This window comes from Drosophila hydei, unplaced genomic scaffold, assembly GCF_003285905.1.
Source record: "Drosophila hydei strain 15085-1641.00,03,60 unplaced genomic scaffold, DhydRS2 tig00008150-arrow-arrow-pilon, whole genome shotgun sequence".
In the NCBI taxonomy this organism is placed as follows: Eukaryota; Metazoa; Arthropoda; class Insecta; order Diptera; family Drosophilidae; genus Drosophila; species Drosophila hydei.
In genome coordinates this window covers 356,154-376,424 of record NW_022045854.1, presented here as the reverse complement: position 1 = coordinate 376,424, position 20,271 = coordinate 356,154, and the positions used below count along the sequence as shown (strand labels likewise).

At 44.7% G+C, this 20,271-nt stretch overlaps 1 protein-coding gene across 2 annotated transcripts; it reads right to left on the bottom strand.

Moving 5' to 3' along the window:
• Window positions 1-2,747: 2,747 nt before the first annotated feature.
• LOC111592359 (E3 ubiquitin-protein ligase HECW2) lies at window positions 2,748-20,143 on the bottom strand. Of its 2 annotated transcripts, XM_023304516.2 has the most exons (5): window positions 19,513-20,143; window positions 16,663-19,454; window positions 15,615-15,781; window positions 4,744-4,932; window positions 2,748-4,681 (listed from the first exon to the last, which is right to left on the bottom strand). In XM_023304516.2, exons 1-5 carry the CDS (start codon window positions 19,898-19,900, stop codon window positions 3,607-3,609), a joined length of 4,611 nt encoding a protein of 1,536 aa, XP_023160284.2. In that variant the 5' UTR covers window positions 19,901-20,143; the 3' UTR covers window positions 2,748-3,606. The 2 variants fall into 2 exon arrangements, with proteins under 2 accessions (XP_023160284.2, XP_023160285.1); XM_023304517.2 differs by lacking the exons at window positions 15,615-15,781; window positions 16,663-19,454; window positions 19,513-20,143 and adding an exon at window positions 10,888-11,079.
• Between the last annotated feature and the right edge of the window lie 128 nt (window positions 20,144-20,271).

The window sequence follows — 20,271 nt, the reverse complement described above, 5'->3', positions numbered from 1 at the left end:
GCAAATTGTGGGCGGGACTTTCGAGTGCATTATGCACACACACACACGCAAACACACACATGCGCATATATATAAAAGTATTTTTGGTGCAAATTTAGTAAAAGAAACAAATTGAGGATATTTAAAGCAAAAAACAATACACAAATACTTTGTTGGCCACACTCACACACACACACACACACACACACACGTTTGTATATCATTAGAATTGTAAAAGCTGTGATCAACATAATGAAAACAAAGAAGAAAAAAAGAAACAAAATGAGAAAATTGAAAAGCGAATCAAATCACATCGCACTGCATACACACACATACACACACACACACACACACATACACACACATGCAGACTAGTCTCAAGCCCAGATTTGCAGCAAGTTTAAAGAACTTAAAATTAAAAAAATATATAGAAAATATAAGAAAGTTATGTAATCCATTGCAATTGATTAACTGAATAGCAAATGCCAGTCAATAGCTTACGAACATCAACCGAAACAAACTAATGCACCAACTCTACATACACACATACATACATACATATACACAAACATACATACAAATATATACATTTTCAATTCTTTCAAAGGCCTTTTCGAAAACGCGAAAAAAAAAACAAAAAACAACCGTAAAATATTGCTCTACTCAAAAATTGAAAAATTGAAAAATTCAAAAATTAAGCTCTATTTTTGTAATGCTTCAAATCGAATCAAAGTATGCATAATACCCATTATATATATATAACCACTCACACACACACTCACATATATAAGCATAAATTATATGTACAGTCTGTGTCAGCAAATGTTTTTTCTTCTTCTTTTCGTAGTCTGAACAAAGAGAATTTATTTAATTGTATAGAAAATATTTGGCTAAAGACATGAATATATTATACGTAATTAATATGATCAAATGACTTAGCGAAATTTCTTCAACTTTAATGTACAATTAGTTAGTGTCACACACACACACATACACACTCACACACACACATAATGGCCAGGCTATCTGCGTTTGACGCTGCGTCCAGTCTTTGCCTTTGTAAAAGCATTTACCCACACAGAAACACCCACACACACACACACACACACACACATAAGACATAACAGCGAACAGAGATTGTTATCCAGCCCACCCAATTCAGCGCACCTTAACCTTTAACCTTAGCCCAAACCTAACTAAACTTTAACCTTAAACAAATAGACGAATCTCCGAGGAACGCGTCTATTGTGGCTCGTTGTCCAATTGGATGACGTCAGCACACTTCAGTCACTATCCTACATGCCTATGTGTAGGCGTTTACATATATACCTATTTCAACTATAATGCATCCAGTGTCCAGAAGAAGATAAAGTAAAGGAAAACTCTGTACATACAATAAGAACGAACCGAGCCCAAGTCCAAGTCCAACTGCTTAAAAGCCAATTCAAAACTGAGTCAAATCGAAGCCTACGAAAAACGATCGAAATATTAAAAACGATATATATATATATGCATATATGTATATCAAGTGCATACGTTATCATTTCCATTAAAACCAAATAGAATAGAAAAATGTCGAAAAATGAGTTCGGTATTTGCAAAGTGAATTTCATTTGCTGAATGATCAAAACCCAAAACAGAAATTGTAAAAATAAATAAAACAGAAAAAATATAGAAAACAAAAGAACTTCTCCCGCTGTTTCATTTCCAACATTCCGTAATTACAGGGTATTCGCATGCATTGCATACTTTGCTGCCAACTGCCAAGCTTTCAGGTCAGCGATTGCCTTTTTGTGCTGCATACTTTCGGGATCAACTAGTCCCGGGTAAAGATATTTGGGAGAGGTTTATGGGATGGCTGCGTGAAGAGTTTGTCATCAATCTGAACACATATATATATATATAGCAGATGGAGTATTTTTCGATTTGCCACGTTCCACGTTTAAGCCCAATCATCCACAAGCCAAGGCAAAGGTGCAGGTGCAAGTAGCGAGCGTTAGTCTAAATTGAAAGACAACATTTAGCTTTTGAAGTAAAAGGCTCACACATTTATTAATTTGTTAATTATAGTTAATTTGTTTAATAAATACACGCACATTAATAATACAATAAAACGTTCTCAATTTATCAATATGCTCGTAGATAGTTCAAAAAAGCGTTGCTATCTTTGTCTAATACTCTTCCTTTCTCTCTCTCTCTCTCTCTCTGTGCCTGTCTCTGTCTGGCGTTGGCCTCGTGTGTTTAGCTAATGCCGAAAAATACGTGTAAACAAATCACAATTCATTAATTGCGTTTCTCATACTCATTTATTCAGTTGTGAATACGATTCTTGAAAATTTGTCACCTTTTGCAATAAACGTTAGCTAATAAATTTTAGTTATTTTGATTTGTTGTTAATAGTTAATAGTTAATATTACTTAATATGCGCCGACAAAACCAATAAAGCCAAAGCAACGCATTGGACCAATTTGTGTTGGGGGCCAACCGGTATATCTCTATGCATATATATATATATACGTCCAGGTCTATGCCTGCCTCCATCTAAATACATATACGTATTTATCGGTATTGTTTTGTAAATTTAAAACAGTTTTACTTAAATATGAATATAGTATAAGTTGTAGTTGAAATATTATTATATAACTAACATACGTATGTATCTTCAATCTTCAATCTTCAATCTTCAATCTTCAATCTTCAATCTTCAATCTTTCAATTCCTAAATGGAATGCATAGCTAATAACGCACACATCTAAAGAGATTTGCTTTTTGTTAAGGCTAAGAAATTACAAGCTATTTAAGTATTGGCGTAGAATTTGTTCATAGGTCTTCTTCATTAACCTAAATTAGTTCTTTTTTCATATATATTTTTTTTAATTTTTTTTGGTTTCGTTTTTGAAGTGCTAAGAAAGTTGCTCCTTCGCTTAGCTTTCGGGACGAGAGCTTTAAGTTTCGTTTGATTTTTGCTATGTTTAAGTTGCAAAGTTCCTTTAGGCAGCTTTTAAGTAAACAAGTTCATGTGAACGAACCAGTTGCAGTTGCAGTTCATTCGACTGCAGTTTGTTATTGGTTCCAGAGATGTGTGTATGTGTGTGTGTGTGTGTGAGTGTGTGACTGTGTGTGTGAGTGTGTGTATATCTAGTTTAACTTATCTCTAATGACTGCAATGTGCGGCACCTTTGGGATGCTGGCAAAAAGTTGTTGAGGTAACGGTAACAGTAACGGTAAACGGCAAAAGCTAAAGCGGCAATTCAAAAGGTTCAAATTTGCAAGTTACATGATTTGCCATCAAATCAATCTCCATATAGTATATTCATATATATACGATATAAGAGCCATGATTTGTTGTTAGGTAAGCAAAAAAAAAAAAAAAAAAAAAAATATAACAGTCTGTTTAGCTAATCGAATGTGCTGGCCGCAACAATTTGCCGCCAGTCGAAGCCACTAAATACATACAATAAATAAAGTGGGAGGAAAGCTAATAATAATTATAAAAATACGAAAAAAAAGTGGAATAAACAACCGAGAAACTCCTGCAAATATCACGCATGAGCAGCAAAATGTAAGTCATAGCCACATCAAGATCCACATTGACCTCCAGCTTCAGTGGGCACTTAGTCACGGAGTTCACTCAATGCCAAAGGTGTTGGTCTCCTCGACGGCCAGCAGCAGCTTCTCGTAGAGCAGCTCTGGCGTGGGATAGGGCGGCAGGTCCAGGCGGTTGAAGCAGGTGTGGGCGCGTGGCAGGGCATTGGGCTTGCCCCACTTCTCGATGCAGAAGCGTCGTGGTCCGGTGGAGCCGCGCAGCGCCGAGAAGCCCTCGTAGGGGATGCTCGATGTGCCGGTGACGAATTGCAGCAGACGCAAACGCTGCTCGTTGCTGAAGCGCTCGATCACCTGCCAGAACCAGATGATCACCTGGTGGTTGTCATGGTAGCCTGAACGATATTCGGTGTTCAGGCGCCAGTCGTTCGTATCGATCTCGGCTGTGCCGGCTATCACCAGCTCCAGTTCGCGGGCATCAAAGACGGAGACAAGCCGCGAGTCGACCACCTCATAGAAGCCGCGCACCAGCGACTCCGTTTGCTCCTGAACGCCGCGCTCCAAGCGCCACTTGATCATGCGCTCCAGATACTCCTTCTTGTTCTTCTCATTCACAATCAGATTCTTGCCGCCCGGCTTCAGTTCGCGCTCGACGACACGCCCCAGCAGCTCCTCGGTGACGCAGAAGGTGAGTCCCAGGTCGATGCCAGTGCCGATATCGTTGTCGCGTATCCACTGCAGCGACTGATGGAACTCGTTGTCCAGCGACTCCAGATCGCTGAGGGCCACCGGCAGGCGCAGCAGCGCCTTGTAGAAGGGTCGCGTGAAGAAGGCGTCCAACAGGTATTGATGGACCAGCGCCAGACCCAATACGCGCCCGCTAAACCGAAACCAGTCGTGGCAATTGTCCACGAAGGCCGACAGCGGCGACACCTGCACCGTGTACGTGTCATTGGCTGAGTACTCGAACAGTCCGTAGTAGGGATTGAACAGCTCGCGCGACAGCAGAAAGAAGAATTCGCGCGACGGCCCGCCGTAGTCCAGGCCCTCCTCGGTGTCCCACAGCACGGCTAGACGCCCGCGCTGCAGATCCTTCTTGTTGGCCGACATAATCCTGCGGAATGCGTCCTCCAGCAGATGGCTGCGTCGGATGTGCAGTCTGCAAAGGGAAACGAATCGAAAATTGGTCGAGTTCTCAGCTGGTCTTTGGTATTCACTTACTTCAGCTTATGCGGACCCTGGCCGTAACCCTTCGACTCCAGTTTGCGATAGAAGCTGCGCAGCTTGGCCTCAAAGTCTCGACGGAATGGCGGCGGCGCACGCTGCGGCATACGCGTGCTGAGCACCGGGGAGCCCTGCGGGCTGCGTTCTTCAATAGGAACATAGCTCATGATCTCCTGCTCGAACAGGCTGAGGGCGAGCGAGAGAGCGGGAAAGCATTTAATGTGAGTTACATATATAGGCATCATCTATCAAGTTAACTAAAATCGGAGCTGCCGATAATTCATGGAGTCACGCCAGACAAGTTAGTCACTTGCCTGGCCTTAAGTTTTCTAAGCTATGCAGCTAAGCTGACAACCAAGTAATGAGACGTATTAACAAGCAGCAAGCCACTCGGCGGCAGTCGGGTCGGGTCGGGTGCTAGCGGCTGTCACATACTCGTTCGATTCTGCAGATCATGCGAAAAGATAGAAAAGGTGTAGCAAGAGCGAAAAGTATGTTCTTGAAGGTATAAATATTAATCGATTAATCGATTTACTTTTCATAACATTTACGCTCCAATCCTTGATCAAACTTTGCGACATTATACATAATATTTGCTAGAGCTCTAAAGCACTCATCGATTATCAGTTATCGGTTATCGAATTATCAAAATAAGTGTTCAGAAATGAATACAAGTTGTGAAATAGTCGAACCAAGAGCTTTATAAGAATTCCCCTCGATTACCAATACTTACCAAAAGGCGAGAAGAGTTCATAACGATAATAATTTTCAATTATTTCACAAATTTCATTAAATCGATAAGAAATTTCATTACTTGGGAGTTGCTCGATTAGATTAGCTCATCAGAGAGCATGAGACATAAAAGTGGAGCAATCTCGAATCAACTATTGGACGAGAGATTATCGAAGAGAAGTGAAAGCTTCTCAAAGAAAGGTAGAAACTGTCTAAAGGAAGAATTATAAATTGAAACTTAAACTTATTAGAGATGGCTTCCAAGCATGTTCCCTGCAGTCATGGGGTATATTAGCTCCTGTATACGACAGGCAAAGAGAAGCTTGACGAACTCTATAAAGTATATATAAAGGGGACGGCTAGGTCAATCATTGATCTCGTTAGCTTAACAAGGCTAGAGATGTGGAATTGAATAAATATATCTTTTTGAAGTTCAAGTTGATCAGTTCCATCTACTTCTCATTTCGTTTTCTTTATGTACACACAAATGAAATGTCCTTAGGATTGTAAGACTTGTTCCAAAGCTCCTTAATCGCACATCTCTCCTAGTGGATGGCTGTATGCTTGTCCACATACATAGAGCAAGAGCTCTGGCAACTGGACGCAGTGTTCGGGGTATCTACTAGCCGAGCACACCCGACTGGAGCACTCATACTGGTTTGTCACGCAGCCAAAGCTTGAGCACTGTTGCATCTATCGAATATGCAGCGATCGATATGTTATTCGATTCGCGTAGCGCAAGCAAATTAATTTGCACCTGTCCATGATTTTCCATTTAAAGTTCTGTTTGCTGTAACATTTGCATCGATGAGTGAGGAAACCAGAATACAGCCCAGAAGGGGGTAAGGCGCAGCCGGAAGAGTCGCAGCTAACCGCAGCGCAGGCCTTGTCGAAACTTTTCCCAACGGGCCCAGCTGCGCCGTTTGGTCAGAAATCGTAGGCTTCAATAGTATCGGGAAATACGAGTATTCTAATTGCCGACTCATAATTTGTGTTGCGTTTTACTTTTGTTTTTTGTTCTCGCTTACTTTTTGACCTTCAACTTGAATTTCGAAAATTGGCCAATTAATAATACAAATTATGGCGATCGGGCACTGCCAGCGATCAATACTCCGGCTGTGAGGGGCCCGAGGGCGAAGGGTAGGCGTGTCCGTGCACTAGTGACAACAGTTTGAATGCAATTAACGCCTCTTTCGCGCGGCACGGAAATGACTAATTTCCAAAACCACCGAAATAATAATAAATAAAACACAAATAAACAAGAAAGCTTCAGTTGGGAGTGTCCGACTGGCAAATACCCTGAATCAAACACAGCACAGAGCGTACTGTTCGCCAATTATGATATTTTCCTCTACTCCAGGAACCGAACCTGAGCTACTCACACTCATCTGCCAGCCACGCTGCTTGCCGTGCACAGTTCATCTCACTTGTGATTCTATTTATAGATTGTATGTGTGTATGTATGTGTGCACATGCACAGAGCAAGTGCGAGCGCCTGCGACGCTTAAGACGTGCTTTCGCCCTGGCACAGCCCCGCTCTCTTAACTAGTTTCAGTCTTACCCGAAGGAATCTAATAACTTATTCAACACTTGAGCGACTTGATCAATTGAATATTTGTAAATTTATTAAAAATGCAAACTCCTTCATATATAGGCAATATTTGCAACTGAGCTTTGACTGTCCACAAAGTAAAACAGATCAAAATTTTATAAACTCCAACTTTAAAGCTGCAAGACACATGATTTAATAACTGAAGTTCTATAAAGGTTTTGATCGATTTTACGACAGTTAGAGGAGTTATCGATTATGTAAAGCAATTCTCTAGATCTCATTGAGTTCAGGTCGACAGATGGACAGAGGGACGGACAGAGCTATACCCATTTTTCCGATCACTAACATATATAGCTCATGAGCTACGCCACGCCTCCCCCTGCACTTTAACAAAGGCAATATACCCCGATTTCCCACTCCCAGAGTGTTTTTTCTTGTTTTTGAAATGGTAACTGATCGGCAAATATAATTTGAGCCGTGTCAAATTACTTTCGAAATTGACTGAATTTAACAAATTATTAACCAAAAAAGAAAAGAAAAAACGGCACAGGAAATTTGCAATTAACTTAAATTAAATGTGGCGCAAAACGCGCGCGCGACTTTAAACGCACTCGCGTTTTGTTCGTCTTGCAGCACATGCGGGTCTCGGCGCCCACAATGGTGCGTGCGCGTGCGCGTGCGCGTGCGCGTGCGTTGCGTTGCGTTCACAGTTCAGCATCGAGCACCGAGAATTCCGGTTAGCGGCAGCTCGAAGTGCATTGCGAACTGATGACACAATGGGTCAGCCGAAATGTTGGGTGCGGTCGAATTTAATTGAATTACGACGAGCTTTACGAGCTTCCGTTCTTGGAGCATGCAGAGATGAGACCAAATGTATAAATACACAGCCCGTATACAAGCACGATATGAGCAGAGCAACCTCTTTAGATATACCTATACACAGTATGTGCCACATGAAAGAACTACTTCTATCGCCTCGAAGGGCTAATGAACTACTTAACACGCCCACTACGCACACTTTATCAGAAGCCAACTCGTCGAGAGCTCACATACATACGCAAACATAATAAATAACGACTTCAGATACCCCTGCCACATGTAGAAAGCTCCAGCTCCAGCTGCAGCCTTATCCGTATCTTGAGTTTTCATTTCGAATGGAAGAGATTGAGCTAATTTTTTTATATATTATATAAAACAAAAAATAACTAAAATTTAATATAACATAACATAACATAACATAAGCTGGGAAAACCCTTGTTGCTCCATATACTGCCCATAATTACATTCTGATTGGTTTCTTATCAGATTCAAAACAGTCCAATTGGCTTATACAACATAATCTAGTAGAGCCTAAAACTGTGTCAATATGATAATTCGAAATTCAACAAGTTATCTAATCAATTTTCAATACATAATCAAATCATACAAAATAATAATTCTACTTAGATATATATATATATATATATAGCTTGGTAAAAATATTATTTAGGTACTCGAAAATCCAATTGCAACTGTGAAACTAGACCGATCACTAGATGGGCTATTTAGGCTCTGCTATAAATAATCTCTCAGATATGCACATGTGTATATATGTGCTATATCCTGTTATATACCTGTGCACTTATCATTTATCTAATTATTTATCTAATGCTTAGAATTTCTTGAGAACACCTCGCTCACACACACACATAAATATATAGATGTTTACTGTGTGATGCACATTAATTCAATATATTCCCTTGCTATCAGCTTCAGTTTCAGCTCTGGGCCAACTTCAGGGCCGCAAACATATTATGACATCGCAACTGAACAAAATTCCATAAATTTGTATACGTATATCCGACGTAGACTCAGAGTGTAGGAACATATGATACCTCTTATGCTGGTCTTGTTTCCGCAACTACAACTTACTTGGCCCACATGACATTGTAGCTGAAGCTGAACTTGGAAAAGAGTCCCATTTGATGCCCTAGTGGATAGTGAAATGAACAATATTTAATAAAGTCACAGAATTTGGGGTAACAGAGTTTTTAACGCCCGACAAAGACCGAAAGCCGAAGACCAAAACAGAAAACCTTTTAACGAAAGCGATGCGACTGTTTTCTGGTAACTGGACTGCGGCGCAGGTTCTCGAGGCGCGTAGGCGTTGCAGTTAGCGCCGTGCAGTTAGAGCGAGAGGCAAGGCGACAGGGCGAGAGCGAGGCCCGATAGCTGCTCTGATAAGCATACGGCACGATAAAACCATTGTCGGGTCTACGAGTATTACGAATTTAATAACAAAACGATGTCGCAAGTAAGCCCCAACATCAATAGCAGAATCGGACGCAATTGCTCTGCCCGAAGAAGGGCGGCTGGGGGTTGGGGGCGGGGTGTTGTTGCGCTATTGGGGTAATCCAGCAGAACAACACATGCGACCACTGGCAGTTGCAACAGTTGAACGATTGCCATCAATTTACGACTGGGCAGCCCCAATTGGGATTCGAGTTCGAATCGAGTTCGAAAAGGGCCGCGATAAGCGCTCAATACTTTTCGTATTGCTTTGCGTGAAATACGAGCGAAGGAGACTTCAGCCTGAACTCTCGCCAGATCCTTGAGACACCAGTTAGACTAAGTAATCGGATCTAAGAGCATAAAAACAAAACAAACGGGAAAAACAAAACAACCTCCAGCAGTGCAGATGTGTGACAAATGGGGTATATTGGCTGCAGAGGCAGAATGCGACAGTCCGTGCCTGCGCGAGAGCTATAGAGGCATGGCAACCCAATTTACTTCAGAGCTCAGCTCGGATATCTGTGTCCACACATGTATAGGGTATCTCTCAGTGGCTCACTTACAGCCAGAGCGCTCGCTGCTAGTTCTCATCGCATTAGAATTGCAAACGTTGACCACGTTGATAACGGATCGCTTGATTTGTTTGCGTAGCATTCCTTTAGCTAGAAGTCGAACGACACTTGATAGACGCTTATGGCAGGCTGGGGTCTGCATTAGGTGGCAAAGGGAGCAGCAATGAAGCCGTGGGAACTGCAACATGTAGCAAGGAAGTGTGAAAGCCGAGCTTATGCTGCTCTGTGTGCTGCGTTCTGCGTTCTGTGCGCTGGCAAATGACGCAGTGTCTGCGGCAAGCGAAAATTGCTTTGCACGCGTAATTTGTGGCTATTCACTCAATGGGATATGATTCATACGATCATCCAGCGTGGTATATATAGTAAACAATTGGAATGCGGCCGTGTAATACGAGAACTCAGGATGTTGTCGTACTCGTCCAAACCGCTTCAACACGACAGTCATGGAATGGGTTTCGCGTGTTATTTTAGCTCGACAAATTTCCGAATTCCATAGCTGTATACATCCAAGTCTTTGAGGATCGCCTTCGAAATGCAATTTAAACTAAAAGACGTAAGCTCTTCCACTGCTCTAAGATATACTCTAAAAGCCCCATTTTCCACTCGCTAGTTTGAGGTGACTAATCTCTCTCTCTGGATGTCTCCATGTGTAGATACACATGATTAGAAATCCTTTCCAATCAGCTCAACAAGATTGGAAGCTGCTCCCACTTCAGAGATAGCTACAATCGCAATCAGCTTTACAGTTAGGTATTCAAATATGAATCTTTTCTCTCCACCCAGATACATTTCGCAAATGCAAGTAATTCCCATAAGTTTTTTAGTCATACAAGCGCACTTAAATCACATTTGTTGACACATAGCCGGTTTGCTGCGCTGCTGTTGCTCAGCGATAGCTAGGATGGGTTGTGACAGAAACAACAGCAACAGCAACAGCAACAACAACAATAATAAAGAGCAGAGCAAGTCCGCAAGAAACATCTGCAACATCTTTGTCTTAGGTTAGTTACTTACACGGCCCACACGATGTAGGCGGCCTTTGATAGAAAGCCCATTTTGTAGCGCGCCCAGAGCCTTGAGCACAGACTGGTTGAACATGCCGTTGGAGGCTTGAGATTCTTTCAGAACTGTTCGTAGCACCAATTAAACTGACAGCAACAAAACATATGACATATAACAAATAACAAAAAAGATACAAACGCACAGTTTTCAATTTTAAAGCTAGCTAATTCTCCTTAACGTATTTATTTATGATTTATTTATGTTTTATTTATTTTTATTTTTTATTTTTTCTTTTTTCGTATTTAACTTTTGCCTCTGACACTGCCGCGACTTTTGCACGCGCTGACTGTTAAAATGCTTCTGTTGTTGTTTTTGTTTTTTACTGTTCAAAGAGGCGCGCGAAATTGAACGAGCACAAACTGGGAATTAGTATCGAAATCGGAGTTGGAGTTTGAGTTGGAGTTGGAGTTGGAGTTGGAGTTGGAGTCGGAGTCGGAATCGGAGAATCAGAGTTTTTCTGCTGGTTGCCCGGCGTATTTGTGAACTCGAATAGCGAACGCAGAATGGATGTGTTTGTCTAGCGCCCAACTCATAAATATGAAATTGAAAATGGAATTAAGCGAGCGCACAAAATATACAACAACAACAACAGCAGCAGCTAGAACAAGAACAACAACAACAAACAACTCTACAAACCAACTGAGCAGCAGCAAAGAAAATTATTTAATTGATATTTTTGTTTTGTGTGTGTGTGTGTGCCGAAGTGCAACCGAAGCGCAGCCGAGCAATTGCCGAACTTTAAATTCTGCTGCTCCGGCGTCGACAGCTGATTTAAGAAGCCAATAGACACTGTCGCAGCCGACGCTAACGCTGACGCCGACGCCAGCGCTGACAGCGATGTCAGCTGCGACGGCAGCTTTGGCTTTGGCTTTGACTTGCGAAGGGCTGCGCCTGACTCACTGCTGGTGCACTTTGATTACGTTTGCTTGCAGCGACAGAGCCAAGGCTGGGGTTGGGACAGGGGCTGGGGCTAGGGCTAGGGCTGCGGCTGGGGCTTAGGCTGTGTGCATTGTTGACGACTGTGGCATTGGTCATGGTTATTGCTGTGGCTGATCAGGCGATCGCCGGCTGTTATTGGGCCGAGTCGGGCTGGCTTGCTGGTTGGCGGGGCGGGCAGAGTTTCAGCCAAAAGGCGCGTCATGCTTTTAGCACGCCTAATAATTGCTGCAACTGTGTGTGCTCAAAGCCCAACAAACCCAATGAACTGTAAACCATGCGGGACGATGACGACGACGACAACTAACTAACGGGCTAGATTCGCCTTTAATGGGTCAAATAACAAACACAACAAGTAGAAGCGATCTAACAGAAAAGACCCGACTAGCGGATACCCTGTATGCATGTACCCTGTATGCAAGCATGTACGAAATTTTGAATTGGAAGTTGGATTCCTCTTACATGTTTATTTTCTAATCTCTGTGAGCTTTATTTTATATTACATTTCAAAATTACAAATCCAACCGAGAAATATAGGACTCTCAGCTCGTTGTCCTGTTTGGGAGCATAGTTGGGGTCAAATATATATTTCCAACTGTCATTTGTAGAAAACATCATGCCCTGTATGTGCTTTTTCCATAGGCTAGGGTATGCATATAAATAGACCCTCGCGCAATAGCAATAACCGGGAACTGAAAGCTTGTCAACGCTTCAACGCTGCCCCAATGGTCATCATCACGATCGTGATCATGATTGTTGGCAGTAATGAAGATGACGTCGCTGCCACACCCCCGGTCAAAACCTAATATCCGAGAGTCAGAGAGCTGCAGCTGGAGCCGTCGCCGTCGCCGTCGCCATCGCCGTCGCCGTCGCCATCGCCGAAACCCTGCCTAGCCAATAAATTATGGTTTATTGGCAACGCTCATTTGTCGCAACGCCGAAAAAAACTCGAATCTGGGTTAAACTGCGTCGCGGCGCGTCTCCTCTTCAAGGGATTAGCACGAGAATCAAAGTGGATGTCGAAAATTAGGCACTTCTCCCTCTTAAAAGGGATCGGTTCAAGACACGCAACTTACATATGCACATACATGAGAGATATCCAATGGAATATCTCTAAAAACTCACTAAAGATTCAGGCACAGTGTGAGGGAAGATGAGAAGAGAAGATGAAGAGAAAGAAAGAGATAGACCATATAGAGATAGAGCGTGTGAGAGAGAAAGAGAGAGGGGGAGAGAGAGAGAGAGAGAGAGAAAGAGAAAGAGAGCGAGAGAAAAAAAGAGAAAGAATGAGAAAAGAAGCGCAAAGACAGAAACCGAAAAGAATAGAAAGAAAAGGCAGGAGAGAGAGAGAGACACAAAAAAGGAGAGAGAGAGCGCATGAAAGTAAGAAAAAGAGACACAGCCAGAGAAGGAGAGAGAGACAGAGCCGTTATTTTAGGGAGTTACTAAACTTCTTTTGGCAATCAGAACAATTAAATTTGAAATATATCTGTAAGCTATACGGAACGCAGAATATATTAAAATTGTGTATTTTTTGCTGTATAAATATATCTTCATTTTCACATCGAAATAATTATAAATAAATTATAAGAAGTTGAGAAATCAAAGATCAAAGATGCTGTCAAGATCATTCTTAGTTCATGTGGTTTATTTTGGAAATTCCACGCCTTTGCTTCGATCGATACTTCTTGATTTACTTGACTTAAGTCCGGGTTGAAGACTAAATCGGGTTAATTAAAATTTAATTTCGATAACAATTTGTCGCAACCAATACACTTTAATAACGGGAGCTTTTATTTAGTAGTATCTGCCTCTCTCTCTCTACGTTTCTCTCCTCTCTCTCTCTCTCTTTCTCGCAGTCTAGCTCAACATGTTTCTTTCTGCCTAGCTGCGACGCAAATAACTTTGCTTTCTCGGTATAAATACAGGGTATCACGCGTGAAATGTAATCTATATATCTATATCTATATATATATATATATACATATATATAGATAGAAATATATACATGACACAGTTTGTTAGGTTCCCTGCTAATCGATAACCAATTCAGTTGGGCAATATCTTGCTAGAGTCGGTTTCTTGGCTGTATTTATTAATTTGAAGAACAGTCTTATGTGGGACGATAGATCGGGTTATCGCACGTAGCTTGGCATATATAGCCGATAAGTAGCTGGCCTGCCCACTCCCACGCCGTGGCAATGCCAGCATGGATTTGGTCACCTGGTTGTTGGGATGCAATGGAGCGCGTTAATTTGTCTAATTGCCGCAATTATATCTCGCACAATTTCGATTTCGACTTCGATTTGTGGGACAGCCGCTTGACGCTGTCTTAGATTATGCCGGATAATCTGCGGCTTAATCTCTTAACAAGTTGTTAAGATTAAGGTCATGCGAAATGCATGTGAACAGTTCCTCAATACTTGTGGTTGAGTCAGCAATTTGAAGAAAGAAATATTGGCAATTAGTCAATAAATGTGGACTGGCTAATGCCTAAGGAGTTGAGCTGTCGAGGGAAATACGCTCAATTTGTTGCTTTGGCAATAGTTTGTTAACCTTGTTAGTAATGCTATTGTTATTCTTGTTGTAGTCGCTATTCGAAGTGTTTTGGAAAATAAGTGAATAACCTTCGCGGCGATTTTCAAATGCAATTAACACACATGCAGTCGTCGACAACGCCGACGATGACGACGACGGCGACGCCGATGATGGCAAATGCACTGAAGCAGGACGACCGACGGCACCAACGCCACCACCACCACCATTGACCACCATTGCACCACCAGTCATTCCAAGTTGCTGCTGATGACGCAGCCATGGAATTGGTGCCAAAGCCTTTGCCAAGTGCAAACGTTGGCTCTTTGACTCTGGCTCCAACTGCTGCACAGTGGAACCAAATCCACTAATTCCCTTCAATTAAACTATTAACTGCTTGATCTGAGCACACTTTCCGAGTGATTGACTGAACCGAACAAGTGAACCGAATCATAACTTAAAGCCAGATCGATTCAATGATCTAATTCATCAGATTTGCAGTCCTCAAATCAAGTCGAGCGAATTAACAAAGTTTTCAATTACAATGCTGGATCGAATAATAATATAAGTATCTTTGATATTATTTTAGAGAGGGGCTCAAAAGTTTTAGATTGAAATAGCTCGCAAGCACTTCTCTTGTACAGATGGTAATACAGATTGCTCAAGCCAGCTAAAATGCCTAGGATCTATGTAAGTCATACGAATTGCTCCTTTCTAGGATGTCACTTTACATGCTTCACTAAAAACACTCGTGTTATTCGGGAAAGCGGAGTGTCTAGTTTAAGGACACAGAGTGGAGAGTAGAGATTCAGAGTGAGAATACAGAGTGAAGCCTGTAGAATGGAGAGTTCAGAGTGAAGCGTGAAGAGAAGCAGAAACTGAAGATTAGATATTAGAGAGCTTCAAAATGTTATGGGAACTGTGGTTAGTGCAGTGTAGAGAGTCAAGTAAGGCGAAGGGAGATTGAAGAGTTTTCAGTTTTCAATTTAGACCCAGAAGAGTGTATAGAGACGAGCTGACAGTCGCAATCATAGAATGGGGAGCCAACAGTGGAGAGCCTAAAGTGGAGACTCTTGAGTGGAGAGTGAAACTGAATTGAGCTAGTTTGTTTTTCTAAGTCTCCTGGAAGCGCTCTACTCAGTACAACTAGTATCATTAGTTCATGTCATGTGTGTTCCGTTATTTAATTCAAAATCACAGTCACTTACCTAAGCAGAATGGTCAACTGAAGATCATGGCCCAGACGCTCCAGAGCGGGCACGCCCTCAACTCGCAGTATGTTTATCTTTTCGCGCAGTGATCGAGATACAGTATGTTGGCCTTGACGTTCGCGCAGAATTTCGAGAATATTGGGCTGTCGCAGAAAGGCAATAACCTGAAAGTCAAGTAGCATATCGAAACATTATAAATTAGAAACATTCAGAGCAGTTTAGAGTGATCTAGTCGATGAGTAGTACATGAATTTGAGAGACGGGGAAGGCATCCAAAATCTCTGTATTTATTAAAGGAACCTACACCGGCGAATCTGAATCTCCTACACCTACGGAACGAAGCTGAATTATCGATGCTTGGCGATATTTGAATGGAATGAGTTAACGGAAGAAAGATAAACTCGCACTGCGTACGGCATAGAGCAGCATAAATTCGAATTCAAAGTATCTAGTCTCTAGACGGACCTGGCTGGATCGACTCCTGGTCAAGAATATATATACTCTATGAGTTCTCTCCCGCTTCCTTCTGCCTGTTACATACACCTCACTCAACATCCTACCCTAAGGAGTATAAAATTGGCTGACTTTGAGCTGAATGCACAAGAATCGCTGCTGTCATTTAAACATTATCAATCAATCAGTATAGACTAGGAATTTTAAAAGCATTTAAAGTGGAGATATATCACACAATCAAGCTATTGCTTAAATCAGTCAGTTATTCATAGTTACTAAGGTTTCAATTTGACTAACTTGATCTGAGAAACAGATGCAAAGTTAGATTTACTAAATGGATACTGAGTTCTTTAAAAACGAGCTGATTCCGAGTAGGTTTAACAGATATATATAGATGTATATAGAACTCAACGAGTATTTATATATATCTAGACAGTTGGAGCTATACAAATCTGTAACTATTCTGTTTCGATTACAAGTTGCAAGCTATATGGATAGATCTTAAGCAGATCAAATCGATATAACTTCGGACTTAGCTAGATGTACAGCTCGTATAGCTAGACATGTGAGTTAATTGGGCCGCATTACTTACTTTTTCATTGTAGGCTATCGGCACATCCTCTTGGCCTGCGGCTGCAGGGATACTGGGGGAGCTGGTGCTGGGACCGCCGACGGCACCGCTGAGGCTCAGGGCGCAGGCAATGGCCGCTGCCGTGGTGCAGTTATGTGAGCTGGCAGCTTGATTGACGCTGCCACGACATGGACGAGGTGGTGGCAGCGGCGGTACGCCCGACACCGACACCGACACCGACGGCGATGCGCTCGAGTTGATGTGGCCGCTGGTGGCCGACAGACAGTTGCCATCCACGAGATCCGGTTGCGGTTCTCTTTGCATATATTGATGCTGCTGCTGCTGCTGCTGCTGCTGGCGATGACGCACAACGCGCGGACACTCGACTGGCAGGCGAGGATCCATGAAGGATGTCTTACGATGCTGGTGGTCGATGAAGAACTGCTTGCCAGACTGATCTATCTTGGTCTCCCAGCAGGAGGGCAGGTCGCGGCTGAGCTGCGCAAACGTGTTGACAAGCGCCACCAGATCCTTGTTGTACTGATAGCGCTGGAAGCACTGCGGATCGCGACGTATACGCATCACCATGTGCTTGAGCGCAGCGTTCCGATTGTAAATGGCCAGCGCCGCCTCGTTCGTGTGCAGCAGCGAGTAGAAGTCGGGACGGCAAAGCATCAGCACCGCCGGATGTATGGCCAGATTGAGCGAGGCGGGCGGAACAGTTGCGCCGGCTGCGCAGGCAGCGCCAGCGGCGCCAGATGCAGTTGAAGCTGCAGCCTGGCCAGTGCCGTGTGGAAGACTGTAGAGCTGATTGGGACCGGCGTGGGCCGTTGATGGCTCGGCCGAGTGCAACGAGAGCCGATTCTCGTTGGTGATCGTGCGCCGTATGGACTGATAGCGTCTATCCAGCTGCTGGCGATGATGCTGCTCCCGGCCGCCGGGGCCCGTGCTTGGACCTGGTCGCTGCCAGGACGTGGTACGTGTCGTATGATCAATATAAAATATGCGTCCATGACTGTCCATGCGCGCCTCCCAGGCGGGCGGCAGCGGCGCCTCCACCATGGCACCACAGCCACCGCCGGAGTTGTCCATAATGCCAGCGCCTGCGGCAGCTGCCGCTGCTGCTGCCGCCGCTGCAGCTGCCGCACTACGCTCCGGTATGGAAGGCAGACGAGTGCTGCTAATGTGCACCACGTCATTGCTGTCATCCACATCTGCTGAACGTACGCCTGCCGGTGAGCCAGGCGGCGTCTGCAATTGACTAGAATTGGGCTCCGCCGCGGCCACAGCAGCGGAGTTGGCAGTGACGGCCTGTAGACGCGCATGCCGGCGTGCGTGATGTGTGGGTGTCGGTGGGCAAACTAATCCACCAGCAGCGGAAGCTGCAGCTACACCACCACCACCGCCGCCGCCGCCGCCCACACGCTTCAAGAGTCGCTGCTGTGGCCGCTGTGCATGAAAAGCAGGCGTGCCGAGCGGCGGCGGTGGTGCCAACGGCAGTGGCAGTATGGCCTCCAGGCCACCCACGCCTCGTCCGCGTGTAGGCGAATGCTGTGACTCGGGACTGAGGCTGAGATCCAGCGGAGACACGCTCCGCGTCGAACAGCCCGAGGGCGGACTCCGCTGACGTTTGGGCGAGAGCAGCAATCGTGGCGAGTTGTTGCTGCTGCTGCAGGGCAAATGATAGGGCTCCTCGTTGCCCGCTGCTGGGCCGGCAGCCTTGCCATTGGACAGTGCTCGTGTCAAGGGACGATGTTGTCGCAAGTAAGGAAAGTGATGACCGCCGAGGCCGTTCGAATTCGAACTGGCAGCGCCAGAGCTGCAACTGGCACTGCCACTGCCACTGGCGCTGGCGCTGGCGCTGCTGTTATGCTGCTCCTGCAGGGGGAATGTGGGAAAGTCATATGTCAAATGGGCCGGCACCTTCTGGGTGCTGATCGTATTAATGTAGCTGTCGGGCCCGATCTTCTTCTGGATCAGCGGCTTGAATCGCATCGGCGGTGGGCTGGCCTCCGGCTGGCCTAGCAGGCGCAACGGCGAATTGTTGTTGCTGCTGCTGGCACCACTATAGCTGGGCACATCCTCGCAGTGCATGCGCTCGTCTGTATCGAGTATATCGAATTTGAAGACATCACCCTGCAGCTTCAGTTCTCGTCCAATGGCACGTGGCGGCCACGAGCGCTCCAGCGGACGATGCTGCGGCGGCGGCTGTCGCAAGTGCTTCTGACGGCTGTGCACTCCGCCGCCCAAGTAGGCGCTGGCCTGCAGAGCTGCTGCAGCACCTAGCAGGCTCTCAACAGCGGCTGCTTCTTCGTCCACATCATCGTCATCGTCATCGTCGTCCAGTCCGTGCGACTCTTCATTCTGCTGCTCACGCAGCTCTGCAATGCTGAGCGCATCCACCATCTCGGCGGGCACTGTTTCAAAGCATTCACGCGCCACCCACAAATTGAAGCTATCGCCATTGGATGTTGTCGCAGTGGCCACGGCAATCGGTTTGCTCTTCTTTTTGCAAACGCCATTTTGGGGCGACAGCGTCCAGGATTTGCGACGAGCACCGCCGCCCACACTGCAGCTGCCATCGCTGCCAATGCTGCCGTTGCACGAGCTGCTGGGCGACAGGGTCGCTGCAGAAGCCGACGCTAATCCCGTACTGCTGGGCGTCTCGCAGGACTTGGTCGTGAGCAGTGTCTGATGTTGGTTGCGTGGTCTGCCCAATTCGCCATTGGCAGCCGTTGAAGCTGGCGCTCCCGCCACTGGCAGTTCGCTTTTTTCGTTTTCGTTGCTTGTCTCTGGTTGCAAGTCTCTTGAAGCTGCTTAGGAAACCAAACAGGTTAGCCAAAAGTTAGATGAAACGAATGAATCACTTACTCTGATTGGGCTTCTCCCGCATCACAACATCGCCGTTCGCATCTTGCTGCAGTTGATCAGCGTCTGGCTGTTGATCTGTGGTCTGTCTATTGCTCTCATCAATTTCGGCATCTGCGTCACTAACGCTCACTCTGACGTCACTAGCCAAAGTCAATGCACTTTCGAATGCCGTTTCTAGTTCGTCACTTTCATTGCCGTTGCGCGCCTCGTAATAAGCATCCTTGGCGTCGTCATCATCATCGTCATCGTCGTCATCATCGTCTTCACCGTTATCCGCTTGCTCGTCATTATTATGCGCTGTTGTCACTTGGCTGTCTTGCTCAGCATCCGGAGAGATTTCGCCCGTTACAATGCCCGCCGTTGCGGTAACGTGCGCTGGAGGTTCCATGCTGCTGTTCCCGCTGCTTACCCCGCCCCAACGGCTGCTGCTGCTCTACTTTTTTATGGATTTCTTGTTTCGCATAATATTTGCTGCTACAGTCACTGCGCTGCGCTGCTGATTCGTGCTGCTGCTGCGTCGTTGTGTTCTTGCTATCGATAATTTTGAATGTTTGCAAGTCAGCTGTTCAGTGGACCTTCATCTTACCACCACTGTATACGGAGTGTACAACAACATTGCCCTCAATTGTAACAACACTGTAATAGAAATAAGATAACAAAACGTAAACAAAAGTATGACCAGATGCAAGCAAAGTGGCCAGCTCATTTTGGTATCTTAGCTGTATGTGTTAGTATTATTATTTTCATACCAACTGCATG